This window comes from Phyllostomus hastatus, unplaced genomic scaffold (assembly GCF_019186645.2).
Source record: "Phyllostomus hastatus isolate PE091 unplaced genomic scaffold, TTU_PhHast_1.1 phas_contig_495, whole genome shotgun sequence".
In the NCBI taxonomy this organism is placed as follows: domain Eukaryota; kingdom Metazoa; phylum Chordata; class Mammalia; order Chiroptera; family Phyllostomidae; genus Phyllostomus; species Phyllostomus hastatus.
In genome coordinates this window covers 3,910,386-3,938,110 of record NW_025333895.1, presented here as the reverse complement: position 1 = coordinate 3,938,110, position 27,725 = coordinate 3,910,386, and the positions used below count along the sequence as shown (strand labels likewise).

At 62.4% G+C, this 27,725-nt stretch overlaps 1 protein-coding gene across 1 annotated transcript in view; it reads left to right on the top strand.

The window, feature by feature from the left end:
- NIBAN2 (niban apoptosis regulator 2) overlaps nt 1-27,725 on the top strand; it is a 50,943-nt gene that overhangs the window by 13,054 nt on the left and 10,164 nt on the right. Inside the window, exons 2-5 of the mRNA XM_045846258.1 lie at nt 16,137-16,267; nt 22,812-22,940; nt 24,903-25,008; nt 26,222-26,389. Of these exons, the coding sequence (XP_045702214.1) occupies nt 16,137-16,267; nt 22,812-22,940; nt 24,903-25,008; nt 26,222-26,389 (534 nt within the window). The remainder of the gene's footprint in view (nt 1-16,136; nt 16,268-22,811; nt 22,941-24,902; nt 25,009-26,221; nt 26,390-27,725) is intronic.

Sequence of the window (27,725 nt, the reverse complement as noted above, 5' to 3'; positions counted from 1 at the left end):
TGGAGTTGGGCCTCGGAGCGCCGGACGGATCTTGACCGTCAGAGTTGGGGTACAGACGGGTGGAAGGAGTGGCTGAGTGCAGACAGTTGCCTGTCCTTGCAGCGGGACTGGGGGTCTCTGGCTAGAGAGAGGGGGACAGGAGCCCCGCCTGGTGTGGCCGTCAGTGCCCGGCGAAGGAGCCGGGGAGTCGGGAGCCCCTCTCATCAGCACTCAGTGACCAGACTTCAGAAAGAGGAGTCTACCTCTGCCGCTGCGAGGAGAAGAGCAACGAACACCCACTGGGCCCCTTCTCTGTGTCCCTCCCGAGAGCACTGTGGCCACCCACGGGTGCGACGGTGGGGGTTCTGGCCAGAGACGGGGGGTGCTGGTTCCACAACCTGGGGTCTCTCCCTGTGCCAGGCAGTGAGGGCGGATGCTGTGGGCTGGTTCTCATTCAGCTGGGAGAGTCTCCAACCTGCCAGCCCGCCATCTTTAGGCGCTCTGCTCACTGCTTCGGCCAGAACGTGTCCCTGGGCCCCCAGGTGACCTGTGTGGCGGCCGAAGGTGGGCGAGGCGGCAGGCTGGGCTTCCCCTCTGCCTGTCTGCACTGCGACCTCAGCCCTCTGCTTCCCCATCTGCTGGCCGTAACTGCCCCTGAGAGTGCTGTGAGCTGTATGGGGGTACCCCACGCCTGGCACCTGGCATAGGTGAGCATGCAGAAGAGCGTTGCTGCCCTTGGGGTGCAGCGCCCCTCCCAGGTCAGGGCTTCCCTCCCGGAGTCCAGGCACCCTGGACTCCGGTGGCAGGATGGTGTTAGGCCAGGTCCCCCCGCAGTGAGCTCCCCCTCCGACCTCCCCCTCCGACCCCCAGTGGCTCCCACCTGCCGGCATCTGCCAGCGGTCGGGTCCTCAGGGTCTGGTGCTTGAGCTTTCAACTTCGAGCTTCCCCAGAGCTGCTGCGTTACATACACAAAGGATCAGTGAAAAATTAGAAAATGAAGATAAGTCATGGGAAGAAGGTGAACGCCGCCCACAAGCCGGGATACCACCCAGAAAGAATGACTTCCGGGCATTTCCCGGATGCGCCACCAGCAGCGGGCTGTGGCGTCTGGGTTCCTGTCCCCGTGCCCCCGGGGTGCGTTGAATGGCTGCACGGTACCCCACCAGGTCCCACTAGTCTGCATGTCAGCGTGCGCAGCCAGAGCCCTCTTGCTGGGCGCTCGGGCTGCTTCTGGGTTTCATCGCTGTGCACAGTGCTCTGCTGGACAGCCCCGGTCATCTCCGTGGGAGTGACCCATCGATTCCACCTTTGGGAGCTCGCTCAGTGCCAGCTCGTGTGTGGGGCTGTGGGTGCCGGATGGGGGGGCAGGTAGCCATTGTGCCCGCCCTCCTGAGGACCCCTTTCTGGGAGGACAAACCCAGCATGGAACCCCAGCCCAAGTGGCGGGGGGGTAAAGGGCATCTTTGGGAACCCAGGGAGGAGCAGTATCTCCGATTTGGAGGGTGGGGGAGGCGTGTCCGAGGATGGGGTGCCTGGGCAGTGTCTAAAGTCAGAAGGAGGAGGGTGGGGTCATGGGCAGAGGGGCAGGTCTGCAGAGGCCCAAAGCCAAGAGAGCGCAGGTTTTTGGGGAACCGCAATTTCTCAGGAACAGGTGGTTCTTCCGTGCTTCTTGCTGGCCGCGGCAGCAGCTCCTCCATGCGCACTGCACCGGGGCAGTTGTTTTTCAAAGCGCCGCTCTGTCTGTCCCTCTGTGGGGCTGGGGTCTCCTTGTCACGGCGGACACAGAAGCAGGGTGGTGTGAGAGTCCGGCGGACCCAAGCCTCTCGGAGTGGGGGCCCTGCCCACACCTGCCCGTGCCCGGAGAGGGCAGCAGGGGCTCAGGTGCGGGCGCTCAGCTCCGGTTTCGGGGCCCCTTGCAGGTGCTGTATCGCCTGACAGAATCCGCCGGGAGAGGAGACTGAGGATCCGAGCTTAGGTGACAGCTCGGCCTGTGCGGTGGGGTCGTGACCTTTCCTGCTGCTGAGATGTGACCTTGAGCTGGCCTGGCCAGCTCTAGATCCGGCCCGGACTGTACAGGAAGCAGCCAGTTGGGACTGGAGGGCCCTTGGCTGACACTGGCCCTGGGGGTGTGGGGAAGGGTCTGTCCCCGGGCCTGACCTGGCCTTTCTGGAAACCCCATTGTCCTCTCCGTGACTCAAGGTGCCTGGGAGACCCAGTTGGGGCGCTCTGGCATCACCTCACCACGAGGGGCACGTATTTATGGGCTGGGCACTGAGGACCTATCATGAATGAGACAGACAGGGTCCCTGCCCTCATCGGGGAAATGGATACTAAACAGTTAATTATTAAAGTGAAATTGTGCTGATGACCTGCGGGATTCTGACCTGAATGGGGGAGGGGGGCGGTGGCTGTCGGGGACAGTGCTTTCAGTGCCCCAGGTCGACAGGTGGGACTTGGAGCCATCCGATCGAGCCTGGCCGGCGGGCTCCGGCCTGCCCATATGGTGCTGTGTCGGGGAAGGCGTGTCGTCCGGTGTCACCGTCGGAGGGTCCGGTGTCAGGGCCGTGAGGGTCCAGTGCAATGGAGTCCAGCCCCTTCACCGGACAGAGGAGCAGGTGGGGAGCCAGGAAGGGCGAGGGACCTGCCCGAGGTCACCCAGTGGCAGCCAGTGCCCAGACCTGGGACCCAGAGCTCTGCGCACCCTCAAGAGCTCTCCCCCCCACCCCCCTCCCCGCAGAGAAGCAGACCCAGCACTTGGGCTTGTGGGCCAAGAGCAGCTCCCGTGGAGCACAGATGGGGCCGTGCCGGCACCTGGGACAAGGAATGCGAGGCTGGCAGGGCCTCCGAGGGGATCTTCCTGGTACCCCACCCCTTCGGGCCCCTCTGGAGCCCGAGGAGGCCTGCAGCTGGTGACCCAAGGGTGGGGCGGGGCCTGCGTCCTCTGCTGGCTCAGAGGGTGGCCGCGGGAGTCCTGTTATTTGAATAAACTTTTCATCTTCTCTCTGCGTAAGGCCTCACCGTGCTCACAGTCCCTGGCATGCCGGCCCAGATTGGGTTTCCTCTGGCCCAGCAGCAGGCGCCCCGTGAATTTTCATATTGGTTCATCTTCCTCCCTCCCCCTCCCCCTTGACCTCTCCCTCCCCCTGCCCCCACCTCACTTGCCTGCAGGCATGTGTGCGCGCATGTGTGCATGCGTGTAGCCTGGACTCAGTGAAAAGGATGTTGGCTCAGAGGGCACTCGGGTAACGAGATTTGGGGGGGTTGTCTCTGTTTAGTCCTTTTCCGTTAGGGCTGGGCCACAGAAACTGGCACTTATTAGTGACTGGTTCTTTTTAGAACAGCAGCTGGCATTTATCCGGCTCTTGCCAACAGCGGGGCAGAGCGCCAAGCCCTTCTCACTTTGCCTTCTTTAGTCCTCATAGCAGCTCTTTGGGGTGTGTGCTATCTTTCTCCCCATTTCGCAGATGAAGAAACTGAGGCTTGGGAAGTCCTGGACAGTAGCAGAGCCAGGTCTGCTGGTCCCCAAGTTTGTGTTTTTACTGCAAACCTCTCTCCTGGGACAGAATCTTCTCTGCAGCCTCCTTGCCCATTGGCTCTCCAGCCTATGTTTGCACACCTCCAGCGACGGGGAGCTCTCTACCTCCAAGGGCCACCTGTTTGTTCCGCACTGGGCCTCTTAGATAGAAACCCCTCTCTGGAGTTTTATCTGTCTCTGGTGGGCGGCTGCAGCCCAGGCCCCAGTTTGGCTTTGGCATGCTCTCGCTCGGTTTTCCCAGGGAATTATCCGGCTCTTTCGTTTGGTGGGGAGAGCTAAGTTCTCCCCCTAGCATCTCCTGTGTGGGGCTCGGCCCCTCCCAGAACCCTTCATCACGTGCTCAGCAAGGTTGCTGCTGAAACCCTAGAGGATTTCCACGGCTCTCAGTGCGATAAGATAAGGAGAAGAAAGGGTATAAATACGAGATACCAGGAGAGCAAGATACACATGTCCTGCCCTCCCGTAGCTCCAAGCACTCTCTATCCGGCCACTCCCTCAGCCACGTCCCACCGTGGGAAGCGGGGCACGCGGTTCGTTGGGTGTTTGCTTTCCCAGTCTTCAGTGGCATTTCTCTGTCCGTGTTCCCTTTCTGATTAGTTAACCTTGGGGGGGCCCGGAAAGATTACCCCGCATGTAGCTGCTGTTTGGGTCCCTCTGCCGGTCCCCACTAATTGGCATGGAACGCACCACAGGAAACTGCCAGTAGCCCAGGCCAGCCGCCTCTGTGCCCAGCAGCCCTAGGAAGGAGAGTCTGGTGCCCAGAGGATACCGAGGCTCAGAGGGGAGGCCGCCGAAGCACCGAGCTGGGCTTTGCTCTGTGTCTGTCCGGCTCCTCAGCCAGAACTCTCTCCGGGGGCAGCGGGACGGGGGAGCTGAGCAGGGGTGCACGGGGCCGGGTGGCAGGTCCTTCTGTGGCATCTTGCAGCTTTGGGGCTCTCCGGCTGCTTTTGCCCCTTCCTTGGACCCTTTCTTCTCGGCTCCATTGGCCTGGGGCGTGGCCTTGGCTGTGTCGGGCACAGCGCGGGATGCCAACCTCGGGAGCCAGCCTGAGACGCGCTCCCGGGAGCAGACTCGGTGCCCTCTGTGGCAGGCACAGCGCTGGCTCCAGGGGAGGTGTGGGTAGGTCGGTCCTGCCCCAGGTGGGGGACGCCACAGGAGGGCCCTGGCATCCCTTCTCCACCCTTCCCGGCCGGGGTCTGTGCTCCCAGAGAGCTGGGACGCCTGGGTCCAGGCTCCAGAACAAGCTGCCAACTGTGAGCTGTGGGCATGGGGCTGCTGCCAGCCAGGCAGGGAGGGAGGGGCCGGAGGGGATGAGAGGGCTTTTGTTTCCCTCTGTTTGTGTCCAGATGGGAACGGACTTCCTCCCTCCAAGGTGTAAGGGAAAGGGCAGTCCCCGGGTGGCTGGGTCTTCAGTCTGCCTTGTTTGGGGCATTTCTCTGGGCCTGCCCTGCAGCCACCCCGCCCTCCACAGGCCCTGCTGCCTCTGAGCAGCCCCCTCTTCCCGGCAGGCCAGGGTCGCCGCGTCGTGGTTCAGTGTTTGTTCACTGAGAGGAGCTGTAAAGGCAGCTTTGTGAGAAATCCAGGCCGGCTCCTCCGGGTCAGGCCTGCCGCCTTCCCCCGAGCTGCCTGCATGATGGGGGGGCCGGCCAGCCCCTGCCCCGAGTCTCCCTCCCAGGCCCGCTCGGCCCCCCTGCAGCTCCTGCGCGGCCATTTCGGCCTCGGAAACTGGATGGGTGTCCATCAGGTGTTGCTCACTCAGCACGTATTTAGCGAGCACCCACCGGGCCAGGCAGGAGCTAGATGGTGAGATGAGGTCTCTGTCTACGGGGAGCCCGGTCGAAGGGACCTTTCACAGTGACACAGTAATCGTAGCTGCAACGAGTGCCCAGGAGAGGTGCCGACTGTGGTAGCGGAGGCTGTGGGGCCAGGCCTTGAGGGGGGTCCCGAGGAGGTGACCTTTGAGCCCGGCCAGATGGAGGGGGTGGGCTCTGGGGGAGGGTTCCCAGAGAGACCCCCAAGAGCAGAGCTAGTTTTCCACTCTGCGCGCTGAGTTCCCCTGATTTTGTTCTCTCCACGCTGCTCTCACAAGGAGCTGGGCCAGCAATGGGGCTGTGGGGGCTCGGCTGCTCCTTCCGCCTATTCCAGCCTCAGTTTCCCCATCTGTGCAATGGAGACCTTGGACTCGGTCTCAGAGGGCCCCTCCCCAGTCCGGTGGCCTGTTCCCCGGCCCGGGAGCTGCCGGCTGGGCGAGTGGGGAGCGCCCCCCCCCCCCGCAGAGCCCCTGGGACTTGTGAGTTCTCTCTGTGAACGGCGTGGGCGCGGGCAGGCCAGCGAGCAGCGGCGGGCTCCGCGGCATGGCCCGGTTTTGCTCTTCCCTGCGGATGTGCTTCACCTCTCCGAGCCTCCGATTCCTCCTCTCTAAAAAAGAGGGCTCACCAGCCCTGGCTGGTGCGGCTCAGTGGACTGAGCATCGGCCCGTGAGCCGGAAGTTGGCCAGTTCGATTCCCAGTCAGGGCACAGGCCTGGGTTGTGGGCCAGGCTCCTAGTTGGGGGCGTGCGGGGGGCAACCAGTCGATGCGTCTCTCACACATCAGTGCTTCTCTCCCTCTCTTTCTCCCTCCCTCCCTCCCTGCTCTCGAAAAATAAACAAAATCCTTTTTAAAAAAAGGGTTTGACAATACATCCGGGTAAGGGTTAAGTGAAACAATGTGGACTGTCATTGCTCACACAGGGGCGGCCCCTGTGCCTGGCACTGGGCTAAGGGTCACACGCACTCGCTCATGCCTCGGTTATTATAATTACGTGCGAACGGCAGCTGCAAAACGCGGTGATGGGAGAGACGGAGTTTGGGTGAGGCTCAGAGTCTGGCTAAGGCTGGGACTGTGGGAACCCTGGGGAAGGGGGGTTCCAGCAGGAGGCACAGCCGAGGCGAGTGCACGGAGGCGGCCGGCACCTGAGTCAGGTAGGAAACGGGCAGGTGGGGCGTGGGAAGGGAAGTGAGATTGAGATCTTGGTGGATCCTGGATCTGATTCAGCGCCACGTGCTTTCGGGCTGCCGTTTGCCCGGCCCCGGGATGGGCGCCGAGAACCCGGTGAGACGGGGGCCCGAGGTCTCCCCGGGCCGTGGGAGGCCGGCGGGAGTCTCCGCCGCAGAGTGCCACGAGCAGCTGTCTCTGCTGCGTCCGCAGCCCCGGACCCCGGGGTCCAGCCCCGGCTGGGAGAGCCCTCCTTCCCCTGACGGCTGGCCGACCGCGGGCTGGGTCCAGGGGCCTCACGGGCGGCTCTGGTCCCTCAGTGGGGGGGACACCCGTCCCCACCTCCTGGGGCTGTCTCCAGGGCTCGGGATGCAGCTGTGGGAGATGCCCCGCAGGGTGCGGGCCCACGTGGGGAGCGCTGGGTGTCGCCAGCCTGCATTGTGCCTTTCTGGCTGTGAGCGCTGGCTAGGCTCCTGCACCGCACGCTCCCCCCGCCCCGCTGCCCCCCCCGCTTTTGTTTCCTCCTCCGCTCCCCCGGGGGGATGGGGAGCGCGCCCTCCTCCTGGCCATTGCGGCTTCCTCCCGAAGTCCCTCCACAGAGCTGGCACCCGGTCAGAGGGCTGTCCTTATCGGGCCTTTGATGTGCTGCTGAATCTATGGCCAGAGGTTTTCCCTTGTTCGTAACTGGCCCCGGGGAAGGGGTGACCCCGCAGAGGGTCCCTGCAGGTCGCCTGAGGCCTGCAGGGAGGGAAACTCTGTGGGTGGCAGCCACCTTCCCGAGGAAAAGGGACAGCATTGTGCACATTCTCTCACCCCTGGGACTCAGCCACAGCCCCTGGGCTGGGCTTAAGCCTCCCTTTCTGTAGTGAGAAGTCTCTGGGGTGTGTGTGTGGTGGGGGGGGGGGGCTGGTTGCTCAATGGGGGCGGTGTCTCCCTGTGGGGGGTGGCCCTGGCTCCAGATCTTGGCCTCTTGCCACCCGCGCTGGGCTTTCTTCCCGTTCCTACTGTGTGCCAGGCCTTGTCCCAGATGCGGTGGGTGCTGCCGGGGGCGTCGAGCAGGCAACATGCCTCGGCCCACTGGGAGATCAGCAGGGGTCTGTGAGGAGAGTGGGGGGGGCACCCGTCGGCCTGGGCGCCGTGCAGTGCTGAGGAGTGAGCTCAGCGGCCGGGAGGGGAGTGTTCCCGACCGGGAGAGCGGCCCTGTGCAGGGCCCTGCGGCAAGGAAGGGCGCTCAGGGTCCTGGGGCATACTGGGGAGCCCCAGGCGTGGGGGCCGTGGAAGACTTTTGAGCAGGGGAGGATCAGAGGCAGGGCGGTAGAAATTTGGAGGTCGTGGCCGGCACAGCACAGAGCGGCCTGTGGGGGGGGGGGCAGCGACTATGGGTGTCGTCTGGGCTGAGCTGTCCCGGCCCCGAGCTGGGAAGCCCACTTCACACTGGTGGCCTTGTGCTGGGGAGCAGGGCATGGTGGGGGGGTGGGAAGCCTCCTGGGCCCGAAAGTGGGGTCCCCCAGGTACTCGTCATTGCCCTGCAAGTGCTCTGAGCGCACCCCTCCTTCAGGCCATGCTCACGGGGTGAGCCTGGATCAGCCCCTCGCTGTCCCTGGGGACCAGTCCCCTTCGGGACGAGGGCTGGCTGTGATGGGGGCGGGAGACTGAGGTTCCCCCCCACCCCCCGCCCTGGGTTGGCTCTGCAGAGCTCCAGCTGCGAGTGCAGGCTCTCCTTGGAGGCGGGCCGCCCGCCCCCCTCGTTGGCTGGCCGACAGAACCCGTCATTACCCGCCTGTGCCGGGTCCCCCCTGATTACCGACCCTGAGCAGGAGCCCCGTCAGCCTTTCCTACGGCGACCACCCACGGGGCCAGTGCTGCGTGGAGCCCCCGCCCCCGGAGGCTGGCGGTCCGGAGGAGGACGGGGGTGAGACGGAAACCCGGTTCCCTGCGAGACTCAGCCTCCGCCTGTCTGTTCCTCGAGGGGTCGCGCTCTCTGGGCCTCAGTGTCCCTGTCTGCGAAGTGGGGACAGTGCTGAGATAACGCGTGTAAACGGGCAGCACCACCCTGGGCGGGAGGAGGTGTGGAGCACACAGCTGTCGCTGCTGTTTGTTAGTGGACGTGGCAGGGGTGGTCGAGTAGAACGCCCCGGGCCAGGCCCTGGGGGCCCCCGGGACCTGGGACAGCGCCCACACCTCTCCAGACCTCAGCTTCCCCTGCTCGCTGCGACCCAGGGAAACAGACTCCCCACCCCCTCTGCCTCTGCTGTCCCTCCAGCTCCGGGGTGGACGGCTCTGCAGTGGGCGTGGCTGGTGTCCTGGGCAGTCTCCCCCACCTTCCCCCCCTGGTCCTGGTCCCCTGTGCTGGGGGAGCTGGGCAGACAGGTTCCGGGCCTGCCCCGCCCTACAGGGTACTGCTTTCCCGGTTTCAGTCGGCAAATCTCTCATCTCAGCCCTGAAACCAGGCCGGGCCCGGTGGTGAGGCGCGCCCCTGGAGCTCACTGGCGGGACCGGATGAGCCAGGAACGGGTCTGGCACGGCGCCCTCCGCTCAGGTCACGTCAGGGCTGGGACGAGTGTGAAGCCCCCAGGGTTGGCGCAAGGCCACTGTGGTCACAGCTGGAGGTCTTCCTCTTCGTCCTGGCACCCCTCTGTCAGCGTGGAGCGGGGTCCCCAGCCTGGGTCAGGTCCTGCCTCTGCCGCTTCCCAGTGGAGGGAGGTCTCAGTTCCCTGGGACTCCGTCTCCTTGTCTGACACGTTCCTCCGCTATGACGCCACCTGCCCTGGGGATTGGGGATTGACTTGAGGATTGGGGGGCGGGGGTGATCCAGGTAAAAGATTGAGCTTAGGTGTCCCGTGTGCTGGGCCTTGTGGGGGCCACGAGAATGCAGAGACCCCTTAGCCTGGCATTCCAGACCCCCCAGGGGCTTCCCTGTCCAGACCCGTTCTCCGAGGACCCCACTGTCCTTCCTCCCATTCTTAGCTCAACAAGTACTTTCTCCTCCCCGAGCCTCAGTTTCCCCATGTGAGCAGCGGGCTCGGTACCCATCTCCTCCCCACCCGGAGTCTCCGGGGGGGACTTTGGGCCTCCCCAGGGCCTGCCTGCCCAGGTCTTGCCCAGCCTCCTCTATCTGAACGCAGGAAGCAGCGTGATCCTTAGCGTTGTCAGTTTGGAAAATCAGAGATTAACGTCCTTCCGGCTGCTTTGGCTGCCGTTGGTGCAGGCCCTGGGGACGGGGGGCGGTGGCTGCCTGGCCTCTGTCCCAGGGGTTCCTCCCTGGGCTAGAAGCTTGGACAAGGGGCACTTTGCAGGAGACCCCATGGGGGTGACATGTCTTCTTGTCATAGTAAAGCGCTTCACTTTCCTTAGCTCACAGATCTTCTCATAACCCCATCAGGCATGTACTGCTGAGCCACCTTGCAGAGATGGGGACAGAGGCTCAGAGAGGGCAAGTGCTTTGGCCAAAGCCACACAGCTAGTAGATAGCAGAGCTGCTGGGACCTGACCCCAGAGCACGCGTGCCCAGCGGGGGTGGTGGTGCTGAGTGCTGCCCCCCCCCACCTCACCCCCGTCCTTCTGTTGGGCCTGGGGTGGGGGTGGGGGGAGGGCACTGTGGCCATCGCCCACCCGCAGCTGACTCACCAGCAGCTCAGAGGAGGTGCTGAGGCCAGCATCCTGGTCAGCTCCTGGGGCCAGGACAATACTGATTAGATCATCACTGAGATTTCGGATCAGCTGAGCCAACAGCAGCCCACCCACCCATTTTATCAGTGGAACGACTGAGGCCCAGGGAAGATGGACAACTTAGGGGCCAGCCGGTGTGAAGGTTCCCCGCCAGTGCTGACCGGGTTGGGGATGGAGACCCCAGACTTCCGTGCTGACTCTGGCAGTGTAGCCAACGGTGTGTGGCGTTGGGAAAGCCACTTTGCCTCTCTGAACCTCAGTCTCCTCATCTGTGAAATGGGGACAGTAAAGTCTGCTTTGTCTGCCTCTTGGGACCAGGCAAAGGCCCAGGGGGAAAGTGTAAAGTGGGGCTTTGGAAGTTCCATTGCGCGGCAGCGGGAGAGGCTGGAGGAGGAAGAGAAGAGGCTTTGGTGTGAGACAAGGTTTGAGCCCCACCTCTTTCCCTTCCGGGCTGCGTGTCTTTGAGTAAGTCCCTGGGTCTCCCCAAGCCTCAGTTTCCTTATCTGTAAAGTGGGCGTAACAATAACTGTTTGCAGTTGCTATTGAACGTGCGTATAGGTTCTAAGGAGGCCAGCACACCTGGCAAACTGTGGGAGTTCAGGGGGCGGAGTTAGGAGGTCCGGCGGGTGGGAAGGTGCCTGAGTCACTCTCATGGTCCCAAAGGGGACAGGCTCTGCAGACATGGTTCCAGGCATCTGGGGGCGGACCTGCCGTAAGACCCAGGGATGGGAGACACCAGGTCCCTTTCCAGCCAGCTCACTGAGAGGCGTGACTCAGGCCCACTCCCAGAATCCACGGGCTGCCCTCGGGGGCTGGCGAGGGAATCGGGGCCCCCCACGGGTGGGCCCTTTCTGTGACAGCCCACGGAACAGCACGTGAGGCTTTTGGTGACTGACGGAGAGAAAAAAAAACCTTTCGTGAGCCCCTGAGCTTTCTGAGCCTCCGTTCCCACGCCTGTAAGACGGAGGGCTTGGTTTAGCAGCGCATTCGGTTCCGGGGCCATGTGCAGAATCCGGGCATGTGTCTCGGGCCCTCCCGAGTCCGTGGGTCGTGCTGGCCGAGGGGTGTCAAAGGGGGCGGCGACGGGCTCCGGGCACTGGCCGAGGCAGACGGTTATGCCGGGGGGCTCTCCCAGGTTGGCCGGGAACCCGAGTTCCGGGGTGTTCCTGGCACCCACCTGACCCGCCTTTCCCACCCCGACCCCCACCCCTTGGCTGGGCGGTCCCTTCCTCCGCCTGGGCTCCCCTTTGTCTGGGCTCTGTCTGCTGAAGACTCACCCACACTTGTCGTTTGTATTATTTTGTGATTCTTTTCCTGGTTGTTTCTTTAGAAAGCCATTTTATTCTCGGATTTTTCAAACTATTAAAAGTTATGCCTGCGAGTGAAAATGCTAGTCCCTCACGTTGCGGCTGCGGGCCCAGCACCGCGGTGATCGGTGGTGACGCTGACGGAAGCCTGACCTGGGCACCTCCCCCCCCGCCCGCCCCCCGCCACTATCGCTGACCTGTGAGCACTGTGAGTGGCTCCTGTAACGCCTGTTCTGCAGACGAGGAGCCCGGGGTCCTGGCAGAGCTGGGCAGCTGTAGGCTGGGGTCTGGCAGAACCGGGACTCCAGCGCCCACCCTGTGCTCCTCACCGGGAGGCTGGGCGCCTGGGCCTGGAGGGCAGGCTCTCCCAGTCCCACTGCCCTTCCCCTCCAGGACCTGGGGCTGCGTGAGTGCAGGGCGGAGGGAGGGGGGAGCGGGTGTGGAAGGTAGGCGAGGCTGGCACCCCCCCCTCCGAGGGCTCTGTAGCTTCCAGCAGCAACCGGGTCCCTACCACGAGTGTGGGTCTCCCAGTTCCTGGGCTGAGGACCCCCCGTCCCCCCGCCGGGTTGAACCCTGCTTCCGGAGATGGGGCCACAGCCTGCTTCTGTTTTGTCCTCTGGGCCGGGGTGGGGGGCGTCCTGTGGAGCCCAGTGAGCGGGGGTCAGAGCCAGGATGGGGCGGGGGTCAGCGGGCTGCTGCTTGAACGCAGAGCGCCTCGGCCTGGCTGTGAGAGCTCAGGTGAGACCCGCACCCTCTCGGGCTGTGAGCCTTGGTCTTCGAGATCCCAAACCCATGGACTGTGATGTCTCCGGCAGCTGAGGAAGGAAGGAAGGAAGGAAGGAAGGAAGGAAGGAAGGAAGGAAGGAAGGAAGGGGAGCTAGCTAGTGTGGGCAGGTGTGCAGGAGCCAGGGGCGCCTGAGGCCCGGGGGACCACCCACAGACACCCAGGCAGGGACGGACCGTGGGAATCCAGGTGGTGGAGCCCGAGTGGCAGCTCCCAGAGGTAGCCCCTGCAGGGAGGCAGGAGGGGGAGGGGGTGCTGAGTAGCAGTTCTGGCCAGAGACCCTGTGCAGGGCTTCCCAGCCGCCGCCGGCTCTTTGGGCTCTTTGTCACGGATGGGGGCCGGACCCCTCCCACTCCTGCCTCTCCGAGGTCCAAAGTCCTCCTTCTCGGCCTTCCTGCGGTGCTTCCTTGTATCGCACGGGGCAGCCCCTCCCAGGCTGTCTCAGGACACGTCTCAAGAATGTGCCCTCGGCCTGTTCCCTACAGGCGTCCCTTTCCTGCCCAGCCCCCTGGCAATGCCATCTCTTGACCCCCTGACCCCTCGGGGAATGCCATTGCCCCCCCACCCCCACCCAGCCTTTCCCGTCTGTCCGGTGGGGCCTGGAGCAGAGCAGGCCCTCAGGAACCATTTGGTAAGGGCCCCCCTCCCCCAGCACCTGCGGGTGCCAGGGCACGAGGGGTGAGCTGAGGGGACCTGATGTTGACCAAATGGACACCAGGCCACAGTCAGTCTTTGGACAGACACGAGCACCCTCATCTACTTGGGTCCCGAGTCTAAGAGCAAGGTTGGGCAGCGAGAGACCCCACGCTCTTCGAGAGACCCCACGCTCTTCAGTCTGGTTCTGGAATTTGAGGGAGCCAAGGGTTTTATTTTAAATATTTTTTTAAGATTTTATTTATTTATTTTTAGAGAGGGAAGGGAGGGAGAAAGAGAGAAACATCAATGTGCGGTTGCTGAGGGGCTGTGGCCTGCAACCCAGGCATGTGCCCTGACTGGGAATCGAACCTGCAACACTTTGGTTCGCAGCCCGCGCTCAATCCACTGAGCTATGCCAGCCAGGGTGCAAAGGGTTTTTCTGAAAGCAGGTCAGACCTGCACAGTTCTGGAGTTTGGGTGGCAAGGCGCGCCTGCAGTTGCAATTGGGTGGGGTGGGGGTGGGGGCGGGGGCTGCTGCCACCTGTGGGTGCGTGGTGTGTGGGGCTGCTTCCCCGTGTCCTCCCTCCGCTGAGTGAGGCCCCCTGAGTGTCTGCTTGCACCGTCCCCTCCCCACTGCTGCCTGGTGGCCTCCCCCACCAAACCCGGCCTCCCCCCCCAAACCCCCCCTCCCCCCGGCCCTCTTGCCCTGCACTCCTGCACCCTGATCCCGCAGCCTTACGTGAATAACGGGAGAGGCCTAGTGTGAATTTCCTCACCTCCCAGCCCGCCCCGGCGCCCCTGAGCCCGGATGTTTCGGGTCTGTCTGCTTCACATTGGCCTTCTGGCTCTGTCTGGGGCACCTCGTTCTGGCTGCCACTTCCTCGGCCTCTGCTGGCTTCCTCTGCAGCCCACAGCCCCGCCCAGCCGGGGCCTCCGTGCCGCTGGTCCCTCCGTGGGGTGATGCCTGGGCCCCCACCTGGCTGGACTTGCCCTTCCTGTCCCTTTCCCTCGTCTGGCCTTCCACACCCTGCCTGGATGCAGCGTCTGGCCTTTGCTGACGCTGCAGCTGGGACCCCGGTTCAGCTTCCTCCTGGGCCGGACTCCCTGAGGGGCAGGGCAGGCTCCGGCCCTTCTGGCAACAGTGCTGTGTGTGAGGCTGGGCACACCAGGGCTGGCTCGGGCCTCCCAGAGCCGTGGCTGCAGGACCCCCGGGACTGGAGGGCCTGAGCTCTGCATCCCACACGCTGAGAGCGAGCCCGCCGGGCGCCAGGCTGCTGGGGGTGGGGGGGACCAACCCCCGGCCGAGGCTGTGTGGGCTGATGGCAGCGAACTGGACTCTCCCGTTCTGGGGCCGGCAGCCCCCTCGCCCCTAAAATGGGAAGACAATAGCCCTGACTCCCGAGGGTTTTCGGGAAGATGCTTTGGGATCATGTAAAACTTGCCCATCCCTGGCTCGGGTTAACAGTCACCGGTAACTATTAGGATGGAGTGAGGGTGAATTTTGCATGATTTATCAACGTTGTTGTCATCCAGCACCCTGTCTTCCCTAACCGACCCCGATTCCTCTCCCTGGCTCTCCCCCCGCCCTGTCTCGCCTCATCGTTTTTCGAAAACAATTCCCATGGCCTTTGAGAGAGTTCTGGTTGTTTATGGTTTTTGAAAAATAGGCATTCACAGCAAATTCCTCATTGGTTCTCCTTGTCCTCTCCCCCAAACAAGGGCCGGACAGACACGGGTCATTCCGGGAAAGGGGAGCACAGGCAGGGCCGTGCCCGTGGAGGGGGTTCCGTGGCCGAGCTGGTCCGGAGGGAGTGCAGGGGGCGGCTGGCCCGAGACCCAGGTGGGTGTGGCCCATGCTGTTAGCCTTCCTCCCCGGCTACCACCCCTGGCCTGGCCCCAGGCCACCTCCCAGCTCCACCACCTGCTAGCTGTGTGGCCTTGTGCCAAAGATTTCACCCCTCTGGGTCTCAGTTTTCTCCTCCCTGCAATGGGTGGCCCTGCCCTACCTGACAACGCCACTGAGAGGAGTGAATGCAATGCCGTCCTGGCCAGGTGCCCTCTGTACCCAGGGACCAGCTGTGGGGGCGGGGGGGGGGGGCAGGGTCACATCAGCCCCTTCTCCTTCGAGAACGGACCTGGTCTCTGAAAGCTGGAACCCAAGACCGTCAAAGGGAGCAGGGCCTGCCCATCACTGGGTCCAGTCCTCTCGGTGTGCAGGGGGAAACCGAGGCCCAGAAAGGTCGCTGCACAGTGGGCCAGCACACACCCCCGGTCGGGACTCGGCAGCAGCAAGTCCCTCCCGAGGAGGAGGTCCCCTTGCCACGGGCCACAGCCCGCTCTGGGCCTCAGTTTCTCTGTCTGTACATAGGGATGCCCTGGCGGCGCGAGTGTGGGGCGTGTGGCGTGCGCTGGGCCCTCTCCGGAGGCCGCGGCACTCGCCGTCTCTGTTCGGAAACCGCTCGCCCTGGCGGAGGGCGGAAGCGAGCGGCCAGTGCGAGCGCCCAGGCGGTCAGCCCGGCAGCCGCGCCAGCTTCAGGACGCTCATTCCCTATCGTGAGAAGGGCCGTGCGTGGGAAGGGGTTCCCGTGCCGTACAAGCCAGCACAGCAGAGAGCGGAAGGGACTCCGCGCCCCGCGCTCCCGCGCCCGGAGGCCCCGCCTTCCCAGGCTGGGGTGCGTCCTTCCCGACCCTCCCCCTCCCCGTGAGTGTCCGGGCACCGTCGTCCCTGCGCACGAACAGGGCTCACTTCCCGTGAGGGGGTGTCCACGTGTGATGCTGTGACTCGCTCTTCTCCACGTGGCAGGGAGTGGACACCTGCCCTGTGTCGGTGCACACACCTGCGGGCCCCCCTCCGTCTCCTCCCCTGCGACTCCGTCATGGTGCCCACCGCCCCCGTGCCCAGCGCCCCCAGCCCCAGGGTCGGGTGCCTGTCCCTCCACGTGCTGGCCTGATGGGGACAACGGAATCTTGGCCCCGTTCCCACTTGACTGGCGACTGGGAGGCTGAGTGTCTCTGTCCCTCGGTCCCCGGTGGTGTCGCTGTCTGGGGTCGGGGCCCGTTTCCCTGTCCGGAGGTTCACCCGGGCGTGTGCAGGAAACACTCAGTTCTGCCCAGAAACGCAGCGCCGACCAGAGCGAACAACTTCATGAGCAGGAATTCGGGGTGTTGTGGAGGCTCCTCCCCGGGGCGGGGTTGCCGCACGTGGAAATGACCACGATGACCTCACGGTTCTGTTTGCCCTTCCCTTCCAGAGAAAACCGGAAAGGTCCTGACGGAGTTCCTCCACTTTTATGAGGACCAGTATGGCGTCGCCCTGTTCAACAGCATGCGCCACGAGATCGAGGGCACCGGGGCGCCGCAGGCGCAGCTGCTCTGGCGGAAGGTGAGAGGCGCAGCGCCGCGGACGGGGCGGGCCCTGATATCTCTCACCACGTGGTCTCCAGCTAGTGCCTTGCTCCTCTGGGCCTCAGTTTCCCATGGTTGCCCTGACGTCTCTGGGGGCCCCGCCCACCTTCTGAACAGACAGACGGCCTGGCGGTGCCGTCCAGGCCCCTCTGTCGCCGTGGGTGACTCCCCCTCCGGCACCTGGGCTCCGGAGTCATCTGGACAGGCCTGGGTTCCAGCCAAAGCCTTGTCTCGTTGGCTGTGCGCCCGTGAACACATCGCTTGACCTCGGGGAGCCTCAGTTTACTCCTCTGTAAAATGAGACCAGCGCCCTCCCGCATGGGATGGTTATGAGGGTTAAAGGTTCGAGTCAACCAGCTGCCTGGGGCAGGGAGGGTGTTCGGTGAGTGCTGGCTGACACCGTGGTTGTCACCGGCCTCGTCACGATCCCGTGGTTAGTAGTAGGATTGCCCTGGCCAGCATTTGTCCAGGGAGGGGCTGGGAGCTCCCTTCGGGGGGCCGGGGCCAGTGTCATAGGAGGGATGGAGGCTGGATCCCTGGGGCCTGGCCGGAGAGGACTCGGGGACCTGGGTTCCAGTTCTCTCAGTGGATTCGACAGCCCTCAAGGCCCAGTCTCCCCATCTGACAAGTGGGGCCTGGGCACGGGGGGTGGGGGGCAGACGGGCATGGGGGCCCAGGGGAGGCAGCGGAGCGGACAGACAGCGAAGGAGGCCTGGCACTGGGGTTTCCATTTCGTTTCATTCCACCCCCCACCCTCCCCCAAACCTGTGAGACTGAAAATGTGCCTGTTTACCCGGAGACCAGAGGGGTGGAGCTGGTGGCACTAGACTTGGCTTGAGGGTTTATCACCCTTTGGTGTCTTCTCCATAGGAGGAAGCGCTGGGGGCATTCGTTAGCTGCTGGGGTGGGTGGGGGGTGAGGGGGAGAGAGAGCTGCTGCTGCTGCTGAGGGTTACCTTGTGAGAGAGAGAGGCAGGCAGGCCCGTGTCGGTGCACACGGACTGTGTCAGCTCTGGTGCTGGGGCCCTGCTGCCCCTGCTGGTCCCGCACACGCTCCAGGCACAGACAGGAAGCAGCTGTTTACACAGTCCAGTGGGCACTCCCAAGGAGATGGCTGGGTGAACTCAGACACTGGGGGCCTAGCCTCATCTGGGTGGACCCCGAGGGCTTCCTGGAAGAAGGGCCATCTCACCTGAGAACCCAGTGGGGAAGGTGAATCTGGCCGCGGCAATGGCACAGGCAAAGGCCCAGGGCTGAGTTGTTAAACTGTTACAGAACACACCGGGGGTGGGGCTGAATGATAAAAAGACCCCCCTTTTCTCCGGGGGTTCCTCCCCTGTACTAGGTTCGCTTTGCCTGCCGCCAAAGGAAAGATGTCTCTCAGTACCAGGAATCAGTGAAAAGGAAAGGAATTATTATTTATTTTAAAAAGTTATACAGACCAAAGTTCTTTAGAATACTCACAAATGCACACAGTCCTTCCTTCTCCCTCTGCCCAGTCTGGGACACCATACCTCAGGAAGAAGCAGAAGTCCGTGGTTCAGGCTCCCAGCACCATCCACGTGGCAAAAAGGGAGCACTTCCAAAGCCATGTGGTCACCAAAAAGACCCGTGGTCCCCAAAAAGAGACCCCCAATGGCTGCCTCGCCTGGGTTTAAATCCCAGCGCCAATCTTCCTCTGCAGCCCCATTTCCGGTTCCTCCCACAATTGGCCATAGCTGCCAGCATTCCAGACAGGTGTGGCCCTGTGGTGTGGAGCCAGTGATCTCCAAGCACCTTCTGGACCCCGTTACAAATCCCTATTTGGGGCCCCCTTCTTGGCTGCACCCTGTTACAAATCACTCCTTTCAGATATACAACCCCTTTATAATCATATAAAGGACAATGGACGAAGGTCTCATCTTCTTGTAACTACTTCCAGCTGAACATGGACGCTGTCCTACCTACCCTTGGTCCAGGAGTGCCCTGAAAGGAGTGGGGTGGTGCAGCACAGAGGGGGTCCTTCCTGTAAGGGGAAGGACCTTACAGAGTCCAGGTCAGTTGGTTGTCACCAGCCTTTGGACACCAAGCTTCAGGCTGAAACACTTACCAGCTCTGAATGACCCTTCCTGGGTCCCAAGCAGCAAAGGCACTCTCCCCAACCGGTTACAGGTGACCTTCCCTAGGTCTTACAGGTGACCTTAACTAGGTCTTCAGGTGCAGAGGATTTCTGATCAGAAACAGAACCACATTGAAACCACATTCCCATAAAACCAGAAAACGAGTAGTTGAGGTTTCCTTCCCTCCGGGTTTAAAACTTTCACAACCTTTCCTACATAGTTTCACCCATCCAGACTTAACCATAATTCACTTTTAATCCCTGTTCCTTTCCCACACTGGGAAGGACTATACTTAAACTCAGCATCTGGCAGCCGAAAGTCCCCAGCACTGTAGGCATCTTCCACTAAAAGTCCACAGATTCACAGGGATGTCCTGCAGCTTTCTGAAGCTTAAACCTTGCAAACACCCTATAAATCAGATGCTCACCCGTGGACCCCAGTTCATGGCCTTCAGAACCAGAGCCCTCCCTGCCAGAACCGGTTGCACAGGAAACCTGACTGGTGCAGTGCCCACACAGCAGCCACACACAGCCCATGAACTGAAGAGAGCCCTTAGCCCACCACCTGGCCCAGTTCCAAGATGGCGGAACTCTCACGTGACCCATCATCCAAGATGGCAGCGCCCATGCACACCAGGTCATCCAAGATGGCAGCGCCCATGCATGCTGGGTCGTCCAAGATGGCGACACGCATGCACGACCCGTCCTCCATGGTGGGGCACTCACGTGGCTCATCCTCCATTTTACCCAAAATGGCAGTGCCCCCACATGGCTTGCTGTCTGATCCCTACCATACACGCAGGCTCGGCTTACAGAGCCCAGGGGTTTGCTTCCTCCCCAGATCCGAGGACAGGTTCCCTTAGTGCCCCCTGGGCTCCCCGAAACTGTACGTGAGCAGACAGGGGCAACCTGGGAGCAGCACGCTAACCAAACCATTGTCCACAGCTCCATTATTCCAAAACGGTGTTCAGAAACCAGTTTTCAACCAGACCATTTCACGTCTCTGCTCCCTCCCCGTTTCGTTTCCTTTTCACCTTCCTGGGCGTGATCAGGTGGCCGGTGCCCTCAGGAGGAGCGCAGAGAAGTTCTCAGAGACTGGGAAGATTCCCAAGTCTCACTCTCCCACACGTGAGGGGGTCGGTCTGCCACGGGCAATCACCGACCCAGCTGGGTCACCAAAACGGTTACAGACCACACCGGGGGGTGGGGCTGAATGATAAAAAGACCCCCTTTTTCTCCGGGGGTTCCTCCCCTGTACTAGGTTCGCTTTGCCTGCCGCCAGAGGAAAGAGGTCTCTCAGTACCAGAGATCAGTGAAAAGGAAAGGAATTATTATTTATTTTAAAAAGTTATACAGACCAAAGTTCTTTAGAATACTCACAAATGCACACAGTCCTTCCTTCTCCCTCTGCCCAGTCTGGGACACCATACCTCAGGAAGAAGCAGAAGTCCGTGGTTGAGGCTCCCAGCACCATCCATGTGGCAAAAAGGGAGCACTTCCAAAGCCATGTGATCACTGAAAAGACCCGTGGTCCCCAAAAGAGACCCCCAATGGCTGCCTCGCCTGGGTTTAAATCCCGGCGCCAATCTTCCTCTGCAGCCCCATCTCCGGCTCCTCCCACAATTGGCCACAGCTGCCCGCATTCCGGGCCGGTGTGGCCTGTGGTGTGGAGCCAGTGATCTCCAAGCTCTTCTGGACCCCGTTACAAATCCCTGTTTGGGGTCCCCCCCTTGGCTGCAGCCTGTTAGGAAACGGCTTGCCCAGGGTGGTGGAGGCAGGACACCAGCCATGTTCCAGATTCCCAGCCAGAGGCCCTTCCTGCCTCGACTCCCAGCCTACGTGGGGTGGAGGGTCGCTCAGGGCTGTGTGTCAGGGCCGCTCGGAGCATCGCAGGGCACTTTGATTTAGGACCCAGAAAAGACCAGTCTCCTGGTGTCACAGCAACCGCCCGACCCCCTGCAGACAGAGGGCGAGTGTCTGGCAGGTGCACACCTGTGTGATAGGGAAGGAGGCAGGTGAGCCGCTTCGAGTGGGCAGAGCTGGAATCGTCCCCTATTTGGAAAGAAATGTCACGGGGATCCCGGCCCCAATAACCCCAGATAGAAGGGGGTGGGGGGCTGGCTGACGACACCGAGCTTTCACTCATATACGCACTCGGGTGCGTATTCATTGTCGGAAAACAGAATTCACACATGAGCAAGACGAGTCGAGAGAACTCATCCGCGATCCCTGGCAGGCAGGGGGTTTTGCTGCCCTTTTACCTTTCAGGACCCGGCCATCACGGTGTGAAGTCACGGTAGTGCTACCACAGTAGCGGAAATGACAATATTCCTCCTCCTCATCACACCAATAGTTGTCTTTATAAGGAACAATAATAAAAATCATAATACAGTAAACAGTAGTGATAATACAAACAAATGAAAAAACAGCAGGTGTTTCAAGCAGGCACAGTTCGTCAGCTGGTGCAACCCTGCGCTGCCTGAGGGGCTGCGACTGTGTCCACGTCACCGCTGTGGGCGCCGAGGCTTGGCCAGGTCCAGCCACTTGTCCAGGCCCCCGCCCCCGGTGTGGGCCGGGGGGCTGGGACCCGAACCCGGGCTGTGGGAGCTGGGGTCTGTGTGCTCACCCTTCACCACGCCCCCGGAGAGTCCCGCCGCCTTTTTGGAGAGCTTCGCAGAGTCCAAAATATTTTGGCTGGGCTGTCGCTTATGTTTCATTTCCTGCAGACCTTCCAATGGAAACACAACACGACTCTGCCATTTGAAAGTCTTAAAAATAAAACCCAAACCCGCAAGCAGCCACCCATTATGGGCTGCCCTGGACCTGGGGGTGGGCTGGGGCAGGGGGCAGGGTGCCGAGCCCCAACTGGGCCTGGGAAGGCCTGCCCTTAGCCACAGCCTCCCACTGCCCCAGGAGGGGCTCCTGCCCAGCAGGGCCCGGGGCCAGCCGGGCTCTCAGCAGGGTGTCAGGAGAATTCTCTCTGCTCTCTTCCCAGAAGACCTGGGGACTGAGGTGGGCTGAGAGTCAGCCCTGGTCTAAATATAGACCACCAGCAGCTTTGTGACTTGGGCAAAGCCACTGTGTGGGGGTGGCGGGGTGGTAGGGGGAATCATTCTCTTTTCCTGTAAATATTTTTAACCCCGGGTAGGAAGCAGTCTGCGGGGTCCCATTGTTTAAGCACAATGGGCCCTCATTTTCTGAGAGTGTTTTGGTATTTCCCCTTGAGGAGCAGCCGGGAGGTTGCTGGGAAGTGGGGGCTGCGTGTGAAGAGCCAGGCCTGGGGGGCGGCTTGCGAGGGCCCCCACACACCCGACCGCAGCTGCAGGCAGCCCAGGAGCCGAGCAAGGAAGCTAGGAAGGGTTAGGCACCACTTGTACAGTGCTTCCTCCCATTATTGCCTAGGACACGTGTTTCTTTTGCAAAGGGCACCACCATATTTGTTGTGGAACAGATAGAAGCTGCCGAGAAGGGGAGGAACCCTAGACTCCCCCATCTCCCCGCCCCCCCGCCCCTCCTGGAGGAGTAAGCTCGCTCCCTCTCGGCCTGTGTCTCCTTTCCTGCAGTGTCCTGCTGCCTGTCTGCTCTGGAAGCACCCTCTCAGGATGGCCGCCCCCTCCTCCTCCTCCCCAGTGAGCCAGCCGTGGAGCTGGCACGCTGACCCAGACCGAGCAACCCCAACAGCGGTCAGGGCCGCTCGGCGGGATGCGAGCTGCACGCGCTGCACGCACTTCCCGCCCGCCGCCTGCGTGGCCTTTGCACGCGTCCTCTCGCAGAATCCCCGAAAGTCACTGCTGTCGCTGGCCCATTCTACAGAAGAGGAAGCTGAGGCTCAAAGAGGGGACGGGACAGGCTTGAGGTCACACCGAGCCAGAGAGCTGGGGTTGAAGTCGGGGTTTTGCAGGACGGTCTGGGTGTTGGTGCAGCTCGCACTGGTCAGCGGTCTGATAGGACGCCAGGGAAACGTCAAACCGGACTGAGGTCCCCCTGCACCCCCACCCACTTTCATGGAGGCCGTCCTGTGTCTGCTGCCGGGGCTGGGGAGGCTCTCTGGAGCCACCTTCGTCAAGTGCTTGCTGCTCTGAGGAGACACTGAGGCCCAGAGCTGGGAAGGGACTTGCCCAGGGGCTGGGGCCTTTGCTGGAGTGACTGCCCTGCAGAGAAAGTGTAAGACCCAGCCCGGCCGAGCCCGCTGGGGGCAGGAGCAAGTTCTGAATCGTGGCTTGTGGCCTGGGTTCAAGTGCCGCCATCCCTGCGCCCCCTCGCGGCCTTGAGCCTCACGGTCCTCCTTGGCCAAGCGGGTGAGTGGCAGCCCTGTCTCCGAGGCGCCCCTGGGTGGGCGCACGGGCGCTGCCACCCCGGGCCATCGCCTTCTCAGGGGACCCGCTGTCTCGCCAGCCTCACTCCCCGCCCTCTCCCCCCTCCAGGTGCCGCTGGACGAGCGCATCATCTTCTCGGGGAACCTCTTCCAGTACCAGGAGGACAGCAAGAAGTGGAGGAACCGCTTCAGCCTCGTGCCTCACAACTACGGGCTGGTCCTCTACGAGAACAAAGTGGTGAGGCCGCCGCCCCGTCTGGCTTCGGTGCCTGGCACTGAGCCCCCAGCCAGGTCGCCCCCTCCCCCGAGGCTCCTCCCTCCCCATCCCCCGCTGTCTCCTTCACAGTGGTGGTTATGGCCAGCCCCCTACTCCTAAACCTGAGATTCCAGACCTCCACCCTCAGCTGCCACCCGGCATCCCTGCCACCCCCCCCCGCCCCCCCGTCTGCGGGGCCAAAGCAGAACCTCGGCACCCTCCCACCCGCTCCCGCCTCCCCACACCTGCTTGCTCAGGGTCCCCTCTCTAAATTCCATCCATCCAGGCATCCGTCTCCGGTGCCCCCACAACCAGCTCCTTAGCTCGACCCATCCCCTTGAATCTCAGGTCCTTCCAGATCTCCCCAGAGTTCCTGGGCCTCCTCCCCCTCAGCCTCCTCTGGCCCCTGCCTTCCTTGCTCTTCACCTGCTTACACCTGGGTGGGGGTCCTATCTTTTTCCTTCCCGATTCCCCCCCTTGCGGTTCCCTGCACTGCCGCAGGACGGTGGGTCCTGCTGAGAGTTTTTGGGTCCTGGAGGCAGCCCCACCTGGTCGAGACACGGACCCAGCTTCTTCCACCAGACATTTCTCTGGAGCAGCCGGAGGGCAGGCCGGAGCCCTCTGTCTCCGGGCAAGTCAGTGTTAGAGGAACAGAGTCAGGAGCCGCCTGTTGCCCCAGGCCAGCAGCGGTTCTCGCCCGGATGGAATTCCGTTGGAATGGCCTGGAAGGCTTTCTGAAAACCAGGGTGCCTGCTGGTCCTGCCCCGGTTTGACCCACGGGCTGGGCTGCGGTCAATAGTTTGCGGGTCTAACAAGTTCTCAGGTGCGGTTGATGATCTGGGACCACATTTGGCCAATGATCAGTGCCCCACAGAGGTTCAAGCTACTCTCAAGAAAAGTTTGAGCCCTGACGGGTGTGGTTCAGCGGGCTGGGCGTCTTCCCCAAAACCGAAAGGTTGCTGGTTCGATTCCCTCTCAGGGTGCATGCCTGAGTTTCAGGCCAGGTTGTCAGTTTGGGGCCTGTGAGAGGCGGCCAATGGCACATCGATGTTTCCCCGTCTCTTTCTCCCTCTCTTCCCCTCTCTCTAAATATAAACAAACAAAATCTTAGGAAAAAACCAAAAAGCTATGTTGAGTAGTGACACCTAGTGGCAGGGTCCAGCATGGCAGCCCTGCTGTACGAGCTATTGCCACAGACAGACCCACTTTTCTCCCACCGGTGAAAGAGAGCAGTGCCCAGACCTAACTTTCCTCCACAGGGGGCGCATGTGGTGCTCAGAACCCGGGGAGCTGGCAGACAGTCCAGGGTAACAGTCAGAGACCCTGGGCCCTGGAGGCTGACGGTGCAGGATCACGTCCCCTGCCCCTTCTTACCAGCTGTGTGAACTTGGGGCTAGTCATGGCGCCCCCTGTTGGACTGTGCGGGTTCTGTGAAATGAGGCACCTGGTCTGTGGCGAACACTCGGCCAGTGGTAGCTGCTGGGGATGAGGGGCAGTAGTGATGGTAGTGATGAAAAGAATGACCTCAATGCGCCTACTGCCCCTGCAGTGCTGGGCACTGCACTGACCATTTTATGTGGGTTATGTAGGTACTCAGTGATGTGGGGACCGTTCTTACCCCGGTTTTATTGATCGAGAGACCGAAACACAGGAGGTGGAGGAAGCTCGTCCTCGGCATCACACAGGTGGTGCTCGGTGGGGCGGGATTTGAACCCAGAGCCTTGGTGCGGGCTAAACCATGTTGACTGTAGTGCCCATGTTGGCCGGACTCCTTTTCCTCTTCCCTGCGTCTCTCTTCCTCCTCCCTTTCTTCCTGCCCCTCTTCTCGTGCCCGCCTTTGGCAGCAGTACTGGGCGGGGTCCCGGAGCCAGCGCTGGAGAGATGGGGTTTGGCTGGGTCAGTACCCACATCCCCCAGGGACCGTCTCTCTTGCCCTCTCCGCAGGCCTACGAGCGGCAGGTCCCACCCCGATCTGTCATCAACAGCGCAGGCTACAAAATCCTCACCTCGGTGGACCAGTACCTGGAGCTGGTCGGCAACTCTCTACCAGGTAAGGGAGCACCCGTCCCAGGCCGAAGTACCCCGCGCAGGCCCGGGACTTGGGCGGGGTGGGGGGGGGAGAGGGCGGCTGTGACCCTGGAGCCCCAGGCGCCACGTTTGCGGAACGGCCGGCTGGCGGGACCTGGAGCTGCCGGCAGGTGCCCGGCCTCCGCTGACACCTCCCAGAGGGGAGGCTCGGGGCCAGGGAGAGAAGCGGGGCTGGGCCTGTTTCCTGCTTCCCGAGGCTTCCGAGCACAGCTAGCAGCGGGGGCCTCACTGTCCTGCTTCCCTTTCCTGCGTCCTTGAGAGACTCCCGGGAGGGGGCGATCGGGCGGCCCCGCGTCTAAACTGCTGAGTCAGTCCTGTGCTCCTGAGGCGCTGTTCTTGGCGACCCGTCCACCCCGCCTTGTCACAGACCCCCAGGAGACTTACAGCAGCCCGTCTGCCCCTCGGATGATCCCAGGGAAACCAAAGAGGCCCCTGGTCGGGACTTGGGGCTGAAGCCCCGCCCCCTCCGTGTGGCTGCGGGTGGGGCGGGAGCGGGAGCGGGCATTTCTGGGGTCCAGTTCACGCTCCGGCTTTGCTTTGCTGTGTCTGCTCGGGCAGCCGGGCCCGGAGAGGACTGACCTCGGAGTCCTGTGCGGACCCCGTGAGGGCCGTGTGGGCCGAGCCCAGCACGGGGACGCAGATGGAGCCAGGGCGCCGAGAAGAACTGTCATTGTTCCATTCCTGACAGCAGGGGCGAGGTCACAGCCCAGGACCACCTTATCTCCCCGATCTGGAGTATCCATGCAGGCAAAACAGAGACAGCAAAGTCCCCGTTCATTTTTTCTGCCCCCGCCCCCGTGCCTCCCTCCCCCCCTTGGACATTTGAACCACACTTTGGCCTCCATAACCAAAATTTGAAGGGAAACCCAAGAAGGTAATGCTCAGCCCTTGAACCTGAGAGCTCTGACCCTGCGTTATTTGTGCCTCCCACACGGAGTCTGGAACCTTCCCCAAGAGGGAGTGGGCGAGTTACCAGCTCTAAAAAATGGGCCTAGATGGGTGCCGGGGCCCCTTTCAGCCGGGCTATGGAGGCCACGGCAGGAGAGGAGGCTGCCACCTCACTGCTTGCTGGCTACCCAGGACAGGCGGACCCTCTTCGGGCCTGAGCCTGCCCCTCAGACTGGGGCGCAGGAGAACTGCAGGGGGCAGCAGCTCAGCGGGCACTGTTTCCACAGGGACCACACCCAAGTCGGGCTCCGCCCCCATCCTCAAGTGCCCCACGCAGTTCCCGCTCATCCTCTGGCATCCCTATGCCCGTCACTACTACTTCTGCATGATGACGGAAGCCGAGCAGGACAAGTGGCAGGCTGTCCTGCAGGACTGCGTCCGGCACTGCAACAATGGTGAGTGGTCTCCAGGTCGCCGGCGGTGGGGTGAGGGGCATCCCCTGGGTTGTGTGCTGAATGGCGACACCTACTGGCTGAGTGCGGTGTGACAACCCTGCTTTATGAGCGGTTCTCTTTTCCTTGTGGATTTGTAAGACGCCGCTGGGATGCCGCCCTTAAACTTCTCCTTGGTGAAAACATTTCTGTGTCGCTCAGAAGAAAGTCAGAGGGCAGGGGCAGGATCGCTGCGCCCTTGGGCCCTGGATCACGGAGTCACAATCCCGAGTCTGCCACATTGTAACAACATGGTCCTAGGAGACCAGCTGACCTCTGGGAGCCTCGAAAAACGGGGAGAGAGCCCCTCTGAGTCCGTGGGGTTTGTGAGATTTCAGTGAGAATCCACGCAATGCTTGTAAAAAAACTCGATTATTATGCAACTTTGTCCTGTCGCCACCGCCCCTAGGTGGTCTGGGAAGTTCACGACCTCCCTCCGGGGCTCCGGGTTTTCATCGGCGAAGTCATGAGATCTCGTCCAGCTCACTCACTCATTCGATTACGATCTTAGTGTTTGGGTGCTGAGGGTGCCACAAGGGAGGAAGACGTGGTTCCGGCCCGGGCTGCTGGCAGCCGGGCGGGGACAGATGTGAAACAGATGAGACCAGGGTGATGGATCACAGCTGTGCTGGGTGCAGGGCAGGGAGCCCCCCCCCCAGGCGCCTTGAGGGTGTGAGTGTGCGGGGAGGGGCTGGTCCAGTGTAGGGTGTGGATCAGGACGGGAGGAGGTGATGGTTCAGCTGAGAACCCAGGGATGAGTCCTCCTCCCGGGCAGGCAGGAGTGCCAGACAGAGGCAGGAGCAGTTTAGAAGGGCCCTGAACCGGGGCCCTGAGACGAGGCTGCAGGGGCCACTGGGGCCCAGAGAGCCTTCTAGGGAGGGCTCCGAGGAGTCTGATAGGAAAGGCCCGTGATTGTCTCCTGAGAGGAGGGGAGGGCCCTGAGGGAGGCACAACCCAGGCCCGGACCCCAAACTGCCTTCCTAGGGACCTGGCCTCGGGGCAGCTGCGCCCACCCCCGCCCACCCTGGCGGCCGGCCCACCTGGACTCCGCTCCACACGGAGGCGGTGCCTCAGCTCACCCCACTCGTCCTCACAGCTCTCCGGAGCCGCCTCTGCCGGGTCTGGAATCTGCCAGGCGGAGGAACCAGGTCTTCGGTCAGGCCAACCCCTGCCACCTGGGCTGCGCCCTGCCGCCCACAAAGGGCCTCCTGTTCCCAGGTCCCCGGGGGCCGTGAGGCCAGGACTGGGTGGAGGCCATCTGGGCTCTGGCTGCCTGGCCCGCGCACCCTCCCTCTGCCTC